The following is a 10,351-nucleotide window of genomic DNA, read 5'->3' as shown; positions in this document are numbered from 1 at the left end:
AGTGCGGTGATAGTGCAATTGTGTGTGTATGACTCCACTCACCAGAGTTTAAATCTTAGTACTTACGAATATTACGTACATGTAGGTAGTTTCTTAAATTAAAATTTAGTGAGATCAAGGATGTGTGTCAGTTTTGTCTCTTTGAACGTGTGTAGGTGTGATGTTACGAGATATGGATCGTCTGCAGTACTGCATTTATACTAGCAGTGGCTGACAGGTGGATCCGATCCCACATATATATGAGCGGCTGCTATTACAGGTGTACAGTGATGTGGTCTACCATGTAATAAAAAGTTCAATAAATAAATGAGATAGACATGGGCAATTGCCAGTCAGTCCGATTGGCGCAACGTACCTGTGGCTGGTAACCGTTTTCACCAGCCCTTGCACCCCTGCAACCGTGCAACTGGGCAACTGGAGTACTATTCCTACTACTACTCCTAGGCTCCTAGCTCCGTGGAGAAGGTGACCCAACCCCACCGGCACCGCGCCAATGGAGGGCGGCGGCGACGGCGACGGCGGGAGGAGCAGGGCGGAGGCGATCATGCGCGAGCTCGAGAGGCTGCGCGCGGAGAGGGAGGAGCTGGACGGCCGCATCCGCCTGCTCGAGTCGCAGCTCCGCCTCGGCGCCGCTCCCCTTCCCCCCTCCGCCGCCGCCGAAGTGGAGCCCACGGGATCGCCCTCCTCCTCCTCCTCCGCCGCCGCCGACATGATCAGCCGCTACAGACGCCACCTCCTCCTCCCTCAGTTCGGCCTCGAAGGTAGCTCTTCAGCATCATCGCTCGTTGCTTGGCTTCTAGCCTGTACTACCACTGTTCATCCACTCGTTGTTATTTCAGGGCAACGGAAGCTGTCCCAATCATCCATCCTGGTGGTCGGTGCCGGTGGATTGGGCTCGCCTGTGGCAATGTATCTGGCTGCTTGTGGCGTCGGTAAAAGCGAATTCCCCTTTTTTTATCACCCTAAACATTGTAGTAATTTGACTTGGAAAAATTATTGCGATTTCCTTTACAACAAGAGCTGTTCATCAGGTATCAATTATCGTACTAGTTCATTCGGAAAGAATGTCTCTTCTCCTGAGGAACAGATATTTTTGCTTCGAATGCGATGATACCTTTTGTGATTAATCGTCCATGGCTTGATTTACTACTTGGTGTATTTTGTTAGGTTGCTTAGGTATTGTTGATGGCGATCGAGTTGAACTTGACAACCTGCATCGTCAGGTACCCGTTACCTGTCCCCCATATTCTCTTGCACTTTCTTCTAAATGTGATGGTATTGGAGCTCTATTTATAATGTTATGACTTCCTAGGAAGGCACTCTCATCGACTGCCACTTTATTAGGTTAATTAACTTGCAGGGTGGAAAGAACTTATTGACTAGTTAAGTTTTTTTTTTTTAATTTTCATAGACTAGTGGCTTGCATTTTCTTACATGGTTTGCTTTTGGCAACAACTAGCATGGTGACCCGCGCAGATTGCGCGGCTAGCATCATTATATTTTCTCTCATATAATAGCATATATGTTCTCTCATTATATTATTCAAATATATTAAAATGACAACATAATTTTAAATTTTGCTATAACTTTACGAAACTACTAATGTGTAATATTCATATTGTATTTTATATACATGTTAGTTATTAATTATTTTTAATATCAAATTTTAGTTATTTGTAAATTATATATATTCCTATATGGACTCTAGATTCGTCTTTTAATATTTATTTTTTTTGAATTCTGAATTTTTATTATTTATAATTGTATTTCTATGTGGACTCTAAACTCATCTTTCAATATTTTTTAATTTTTAATTTCAAATTTCAGTTACTTCTAAATTGTATTCCTATATTGACTTTAAACTCTTCGTCCCATGTTTTTCTTAATTTTGAAATTTAGTTATTTGTAAATTATATTTTTATACGAACTCTAAACTCTACTTTTAATTTTATTATGTTTATTCTGAATTTTAGTTAGTTTTAAATTCCTATATGGATTCTATACTCTACTTCTAATATTCCTTATTTTTTTAATTCCGAATTTCTATTTTTTTTCTTAATTGTATTTCTATATAGACTCTATACTCTACTTCTAATATTTCTTATTTTTAATTCTGAATTTCTATTATTTCCTAATTGTATTTCTATATGGACTCTATACTCTACTTCTAATATTCCTTATTTTTAATTCCGAATTTGAGTTATTTCCTAATTGTATTTCTATATGGACTCTAGTCTCCTCTTCTAATATTCCTTATTTTTTAATTCCGAATTTCAACTATTTCTAAATTGTATTTCTATATAGACTCTAGTCTCCTCTTCTAATATTCCTTATTTTTTAATTCTGAATTTCAGCTATTTCTAAATTGTATTTCTATATGGATTCTGCCTTTTCTTTTTCTCCGATTAATGTGAGAATTTCTAGGCCATGAGAGCGAACGTGGAGACTTCTTTTTCTATTCCTTTAACAATATAATAGATTGTTATGCATACAATCTAACCGTTCGATTTATATATGACTGAATTTGATTAACGGGTGTAAATAGCTACCTTGTACTTCTTTGATTGGTATTGGTTGCATATCTCTAGTTGCACGTGTAGCTCAGGAATTAATCATCACTACGCTATTAGAGTAGGTATAATAGTAGGCTATAAGTCAGCTGTAAACATATTTTAAGAAGATAAATAAGGAGAGAGAAGAGCAGTGGGCTATAGATTTGTAGCCAGCTGTAGCACGGACTCCAAGACGCCGTGTGTGTATGATATGTGGGACCAGGTATTAATAGTGTAGTATGTAACTATTATATGAATAAGCTATTAGATTGACTATAGATAAATTAGAGCCGGTAGTTTGCTATACTGTTTTAACTTGCTCTTAGTAGCTTATGATTTCAGTTGAAAGTTAATAGATCAATGGTAATCCTGCCTAGGCCATGTATCAGAATTTGTATGTTAACCTATCCTACTACTAGTAGTAAAAGTGGCACTCATGACTCATGAGCACGAATTGCATTCGCTCAGGGGCTTGAAAAAAGGTAGGGCATTGGCAGGACTAGTCCGGCAAGTCGATCATCCATTCATCCGTGTGACTTGTCAAACGATGAAGTAGTAAAATGGGTTCCCTGTGCAGTGGCAGGCCCAGACAACAGACTGCACGGCCCATCACATGACAAACCCGGCCCAGAGCTCATCATTGCTCCATCAACTTCTCCGGCAACTTTTACCTTTCTCTTCACCAATGGCACACCTTCGCGACTCGCCAATTATTTACCGCACAGTAGCACGTCATCGTTAAACCGTTCCTTCGATCTCAAAATATAAAAACTTTTAGACCTCAAGATTTGTCCTAAAATATAACAACTTCTCCACCAACATTCTCTTCCCAACCAATCACAACCCTCCACCACTCACTTATACATAACTTCTTAATAACCGTGTCCAACTCTAAAACTTCTTATATTCTAACACGGATGGAGTAGTACTGTGGAATAAGTATCGTCGTAGGAGTATTTACGTGGGCCTCTTTAGAGCAGGTACAATAGTAGGCTATAAGCCAGCTATAACCATATATCGAGAAGAAAAGAGAAGAGATAAGAAAGTGAGCTGCGGATTTATAGCCGGCTGCAAGACAAACTCTAAGACACTATGTATGTATAAGAGGTGAGACCGGATATCTGTGGTGTAGTATATTTTTATAGTTAACTATTTATATGCATGGGAGTTAGCTGTACTATTAAACTTGCTCTCATAGTCTTTTCTCTGTAGCGGTAGGATACCACTACACAAGCACACGATGTTGGGTCCAGTCACCACCTGACAAGAACAAAAGAGAGGTCTCGATCTCGCGTCGCTCATGGCTCGCTGGCCCTATCCATAATCAACTCCCACCCATCGATCGATTTCCTATTGTCACCAGATGAACAAAAGGTCGCCGTCCATCCCAATCAACGGCGGCGATGGCGGCGTTTACACGCCGGCGAGGGATGGAGGCGACGACAGCGGCGTGGCTTAGGACCAATTCGTTTTGAACAAATTTCAAAGGATTTTAACTTCTAAGGATTATTTTCTATGAATATCATTTGGTTCATAGGATTTAGAAATAATGAAACCAAAGGAAAATTTTCTTGCCTACAAGTTGTAGAGAGAAAACAAACAAAAATTTCCATCCCTACAAATCTCATGGAAAAAAATTCCTATTGATAGAAGTGGGCATGTATTTCTATTTCTCTATTTTTGTTATTTCTGTGTGTTGAAATTCCTCCAAACTGAAATGGGTCTTAGAGACAGGGAAGCAAGCAAGCAAGTCAGCAATTAAACAACCACCGGGTTTGGTTTCTTCTGGCTATTTTCTGGCGTGCAAGGCATGGTTTTCGTCGACAAGTTGCACGCGCGGCGCATGTAGTAACCGGCCGGAGGTGTGGCCGTGACTGGGTTGGACGTATATGTGCTGTGCTACTGGAGTACCACCGTGTATTGCCTCCCGGTCGAACGATTGATCGAGTTGCTGCATGCGCACGCCCCTTCATGCATGAGCATGCGTTTGGCTGGCACTGACAAATACTCCGTACTGTACTACACTCTCCGTCCGATAATAAGCTTTTATTTTACTCTTCCTATTTACTTTATCTCAAAATAAAATTATTTTTAAATAATTATTGTAATAGAGTTTATAAAAATATAAATATTTGAATTAAATAAAGTAAAAAAAATATTTGCATTGGAAGTAGTATGGTCAACTTGCTAACTCTAAAAATTGACACATCATCTAATCAATCTTTTCTTCACATGTGCTTAGCATTTTTGTACTAGCTCTACAAATCTGCAATTGTATACTTGTATTTGCTCTTTTATTCTTTTTTTTTGTTTTACATTGGTATATACGGGATGGGTGAAAATTAATTTATTTTTGAAACGGAGGAAGTAGCACGCGTCTTGTGATAATTTGTTACTCCCCTGATTTTACAGTAGAAATTTCTACGGGATAGTTGTGATTGTTTGATGCTGATAAATTTTAAACGGTAAAAATTTTCAAACGGGGAGTGAAGTACTCCCTCCGTTACAAAATATAGCAATGTAGGACTGGATAGGACACATCCTAGTCCAATAAATCTGGATAAAGGGATATATCCCATCCAGTATTAGATTGCTATATTTTATAACGGATGTAGTACTTGAAAATATATTTTTGAAATTTCTGTCACGGTCAAAAGTCGCGTCGTATATACGGCAAATATTTTTTTTAGAAAAAAAGCATTCGAGCAGTAAGCAGCTGTGGACATTAATCGTGAAGTGAGGTGTGTGTGCACAGTCGCACAGTACGGCGGAGTTTAGTGATCCAGCATTTTTGGTTTTAGGGACTTATTCTAAGTCCAAATCACATGGGATGTTTGGACACTAATTTAAAGTATTAAACATATACTAATTACAAAATTCATTTTATAAGCTTGGACTAATTCGCTTGACGAATCTTTTAAGTCTAATTACGCCATGATTTTGACAATGTGATGCTATAGTAAACTTTTGATAATTATGAATTAATTAGGCTTAAAAAATTCGTCTCACGGATTAGCTCTCATTTATAAAAGTAGTTGGGTGGCCCGCGCAATTGCGCGGCTAGCATCCATATAAAATTATATATTTTTTAATATGATTTACTTAAAATTTATTAAATGGTTATCTTGTTGTCTTAAGACATTGTAAAACCAAACCTTATCACCCTCATGTTTTTAATTTTATTGTTTTTAAAAGTCACACCAGTTGCTATCCCTTACTTCTGTCATATCCTTCTTTATTTGCTTGCTCGATCTACCACTGTTTCTATTCATTCTCCTTGCAACCTTTAAAAGTTGGATCTTATAGTTTTTAAAGTTTATTGTCTTGTTGGATTTTATTTTTATAATTTCTAGAAGCCTCGTCAAACACTACTATTATACTCCTCTGCGGCCGTCCACTGCATCTTCTCCATTTTTACTTTTTAGAAGTTCTGCCAAAACGCCCAGGACTTTGTCACTATACTCATCCACGGCTCGCCCGTTGCCGCTCTTCTTTATTGTCATTGAGATTTTAAAATCAATCATAATTATTATTGGTTTTTTTACTTTCTAGAAGCCCGAACCTTTAAAAATGGATCTTATAGTTTTTAGAGTTTATTGTCTCGTTGGGTTATGAACAGTGTATTTAACGGCGCGGGATGGACGGAACCCTAATGGCGATGTTATTTTTAGACAAAATCATTTGTACGATGGTATTTCTTGGAACTCACACTTATCGATGGTATTTCTTGGATTTGGACACTTGTCAATGGCATTTATTGGATTATCTCTAATTTAAATTAGCAACTTGATTTATATGTTATAATTTTTTTTTAGGTTTTCTGTTTTTTACATAATCAATATAAAAAGGGCGGACACCGGGTGTGGAACAGGAGGGAGCTAGGGAGTACGTATGTACGTTTGTGTATAGGACACAAACGTATGTGTATTGGACGGTGATTTAGTGATTTACATCAAACTAATATAGCATGAAAATAGGAACTAATATAGCATGGAAATAAGAGAGATCATATAGCATGGAAATAGGTGAGAATTAAAGGGATAGAGGGGAGGGAGGGCGTGCATCTCTGATCTCCCGTACGCACGGACCAAGCGGGATGTGGATTTTTTTTTACCAAAAAATAGATCTAATTCCATGTATTATTGGGTCCACCAAATAAGTTAAATCTAATAACTGAAAATCTGAAATAGTGGGTCCACCAGTTTATTAGATTACCACGTGGCGGTTTAGGAGCGTTTGTAGGAGTCCAATGTGGTGGCATGAGAGCGTTTGTAGGAAGTTTAATGGACTTTTAGTATATAATAGATAGGACTTGTAATTTGTAAAACATCTAAGGGAGGCTAAATATCTTAAATTCTTCCTCAATGTTTTTTTACAGATAATACACATAGAAGCATATGTTGGACAACCAAAGGTGAAATCAGCTGCTGCTTCTTGCCGTGCGTAAGATGTTATCATTTGGGCAGATAATCTATCATATATAAATTGTAAAAGCAATCTCACTTATGTGTGCCTACAAAGTGATATCAATTAGTTCTATATATGTTTCTCATGAAATCAGAATTAACTCCTCTATCAAGGTGTTCGAGTATCATATCACTTTGAATGCGAGCAACGCTTTGGATATTATGCGACAGTATCCTTGAGAATGCAATAGGAAATATCAATCATGTCCTTTTGTTTGTTCTTATTCCTGTTTCCAACACTACTAAAATATCACAGATATGACATAGTAGTTGACGCAACAAACAACCTGCCTAGTCGGTACATGATCAGTGATTGTTGTGTCCTGATGAACAAGGTATAAAGTTCAGCTTTGTTTCTCATCATCTCTGTTTGTAATATTACATATAAGCTGAAATCACTTCTTTCTGTCATGTTAGCTTCATCCACCTGGCAAGTTTCTACTTTATGGTTTCAAAATTTAGTTGCTAACAACTGACCATTATCAATTATCTTCTGTCAGTTCTGCTCAACATACTTTTTCATAGATGAAGTGCTGATTCAGATGTCATTTACTCCTTTCAGCCTCTTATATCTGGTTCAGCAGTAGGTTTGGAAGGACAGGTACTGCTGTTTTTAGTAACACGACGACTTTGACTTATCTGTTCATTTTAGTGACACTCATCTGAACTTTCTCTAACAGCTGACTGTTTATCATCACAACGGAAGTCCATGCTACCGGTGTCTTTATCCAAACCCACCATCATCGCCAACATCGCAGAGTTGTTCCGATAATGGTATTCTTGGAATTCGTAAGTAATTATCTTCTCTACGTAGCAAAAAAACACCCTATGAAAAGGCATGTGGATCAAATTGTGAGAAATTTCGGCATCTCAATTCTAATTGTACCAACATGAAGAAAATTTCGGATGGAGATTCTCGAATAGAATTCAATAATTGAGGGTTCTTTTATCTTGTGTTGGTGTCTTTTAGTTTATGTTTTCTTTACATTATATCAGTGTGTGCTGAGTTTGTTCGTGTGTGGACTTTGTAATAATTGGTTGTATCTCGTTGAGCAAAAGCCAGAATGTTATTCCATTATCTAAAAAAAATGAAGAAAATTACCAACTACAATAGAATAAGTAGAGGAATTCCATAGGTATAGGTATATTATCTTCATAGGTACATGTAAATGTACTTGTCGTGGATGTAGAGGCCGGTTTTCTAATATCCCATCCATATTGTCTATATGAATGATCCAATGTCTTCATTTTTGTTTGTTAGTTCCAGGAGTAATCGGCTGCCTTCAAGCATTAGAGGCTATAAAGGTTGCAACTGCTGTTGGTAAACCTCTCTGTGGAAGAATGCTACACTTCGATGCACTGTCCTCTCATACCAGGATCGTAAGTCAGTTCATTATGTCCATCGACTCAATTTCCTAAACAGCAACCATCAGAATCCTCTGTTTCAATCTCCCTGAAAGGCCATAAACGGTTACACAAACTCCTGCAGGTCAAGATCAGTAGGAGTTCACCAACTTGCAAGGTCTGTGGAGAAAATCCTGTTTTCACCAAAGAGGACTTCGTGAACTTTGATTACGAGAGCTTCACACAATCTCCAATGTCCAAAAATGTATGGATCGCTCTTTTTGTTGGGTTCTTAGATTGTATCATCGGATATCTGTGCATGGCAATATGACATCAATAAATAGTGCAAACTTCATATGTAGTGTAAATCTAAAAACTATCGTAGGATACGCAAATGGATGGCGTGAACAAATCTTAGACGTCCATTTATATATCATGTGGTAGTTTTCAGGTTTGCACTACACACGAAGTTTGCACAATTGCACTGTGTATTTTCCCTGGCATCACTCCTAATCACTCTCTGTTTGAACTGATGATGATTGCAGTCGACGACGCGGAGCCTGAATCTTCTCCCGGAGAACGCCCGGGTGAGCTGCAGAGACTACAAGAAGGTGCTCGACAGCGGCAGGCCGCACCTGCTGGTGGACGTGCGGCCGTCGCACCATTTTCAGATAGCGTCCATGGCTCACTCCATCAACGTCCCGCTCTCGCTGCTGGAGGAGAAGCTGCCACTGCTGCGGGACTCGGCGAGGGAAGTGTCGTCGCGGCGCGACGGGCGGCAGCACTGCCCTGTGTACGTCATCTGCCGGCGAGGCAATGACTCCCAGGTCGCCGTGCAGATCCTCCGCGAGAATGGATTCCTGTATGCGAGCGACGTCGCCGGTGGGTTTGAGTCCTGGGCCAAGGAAGTCGACCCCAGCTTCCTTCTCTACTAGCCAGATGCTTTACATAGTTGATAGTTGCAGCTTGCAAGTAACTTGTACTAGAGATTAGAGAAAAGGACATATGTAGTTGCCTTGAAGGTTCAAACATGAGTCAGGTGCCTAATGTTAATGTAATCCATTTCCAGTGTATAAAAGAAAAAAAAATGAAGGCTCAAATAGATGTGATTGATAATATGATTGTATTTACCACTCCTCTTAATACAAAAATGTGTGTCTCGCGTATTCCAAAAGAAAAAGATAATATGATTGTATTTAGATCATGAGAAATTCACATGAGTCTGTCAGACATTGAAATGGGGTGTAAAATTTTTGTTCCTGGAGATCAAGTTCAAACAAATGAGATACCATAACCAGGTCAAGGTTTACCTTTGATATCTGCCTCATTGGTCGTGTGTTAGAGGCGTACTCATATATACTCTCTCGGTCTCTCCAGTTAACAATAATTGTCGTTTTAATCTAAACAGATGTTAAACTTTTAAAAATTTTGACTGCAAATAACTTTTAAAATATTTACTTTTAGCAACATGGAAACAATATGTATAGATTAATTTTAAAAAGTATTTCAATAAAATCATATATTGTTGATAGTTCTACATACTACATACTACTGTAAGTACAAAATAGTGGTAAAAGTTGTGTTTATAAGAACATATTCTTATCTAAAACGATAAAAAAATTAACCTGAAAGGAGTACAAGCATGTGGGATGTGTGTTTAGTAACTAATTTATCAAGCAAAACAATATGATCTATGGGTGGGCAAAGTGAGTATAGCTCAACCAATTAGCTAGGTTCCTTGCGGTAAAACCACTCCACTAGGTTCAAGTGCTAGACTTGAAATGGATGCTCACATATACGGTTAATTATTCTTTCACTGTTAGGTGACGCACTCATCGATAGCGAGGCGCCTGTGGTGACTCCATCAATCCTAATATGTGTGAGTGTGTGCGTTCACAGGAACGAGTGCACGCGCATTGTGAGCACCTATGTTTGTACTGTGTTTCTCAAAAAATACGCAACTAGTAGAGGATTGACACTAGACCGAGT

The 10,351-nt window shown here is 38.4% G+C and overlaps 1 protein-coding gene across 3 annotated transcripts; it reads left to right on the top strand.

Annotated features, from left to right (window-relative positions):
• The first annotated feature begins 413 nt into the window (after positions 1 to 413).
• On the top strand, positions 414 to 9,550 carry LOC127761555 (adenylyltransferase and sulfurtransferase MOCS3). Of its 3 annotated transcripts, XM_052285865.1 has the most exons (11): positions 414 to 761; positions 840 to 932; positions 1,168 to 1,223; positions 6,931 to 6,995; positions 7,114 to 7,188; positions 7,275 to 7,353; positions 7,581 to 7,619; positions 7,699 to 7,807; positions 8,280 to 8,398; positions 8,508 to 8,627; positions 8,908 to 9,550. In XM_052285865.1, exons 1-11 carry the CDS (start codon positions 494 to 496, stop codon positions 9,295 to 9,297), a joined length of 1,413 nt encoding a protein of 470 aa, XP_052141825.1. In that variant the 5' UTR covers positions 414 to 493; the 3' UTR covers positions 9,298 to 9,550. The 3 variants fall into 3 exon arrangements, with proteins under 3 accessions (XP_052141825.1, XP_052141826.1, XP_052141829.1); XM_052285866.1 differs by lacking the exon at positions 7,114 to 7,188; XM_052285869.1 differs by lacking the exons at positions 6,931 to 6,995; positions 7,114 to 7,188; positions 7,275 to 7,353.
• The last annotated feature ends 801 nt before the right edge of the window (positions 9,551 to 10,351 follow it).

The sequence above is a fragment of the Oryza glaberrima genome, chromosome 2, assembly GCF_000147395.1.
Source record: "Oryza glaberrima chromosome 2, OglaRS2, whole genome shotgun sequence".
Taxonomy (NCBI): Eukaryota; Viridiplantae; Streptophyta; class Magnoliopsida; order Poales; family Poaceae; genus Oryza; species Oryza glaberrima.
Note: the sequence above shows the minus strand (reverse complement) of the source record. Positions and strands in the feature narration are given on the sequence as shown.

Coding starts and splice junctions, on each gene's coding strand:
- LOC127761555 (XM_052285865.1), top strand. CDS start 494: ATGGAGGGCGGCGGCGACGGCGACGGCGGGAGGAGCAGGGCGGAGGCG. Junction 7,354..7,580: donor GTTGTGTCCTGATGAACAAG/GTATAAAGTTCA, acceptor TACTCCTTTCAG/CCTCTTATATCTGGTTCAGC. Junction 8,628..8,907: donor AATCTCCAATGTCCAAAAAT/GTATGGATCGCT, acceptor TGATGATTGCAG/TCGACGACGCGGAGCCTGAA.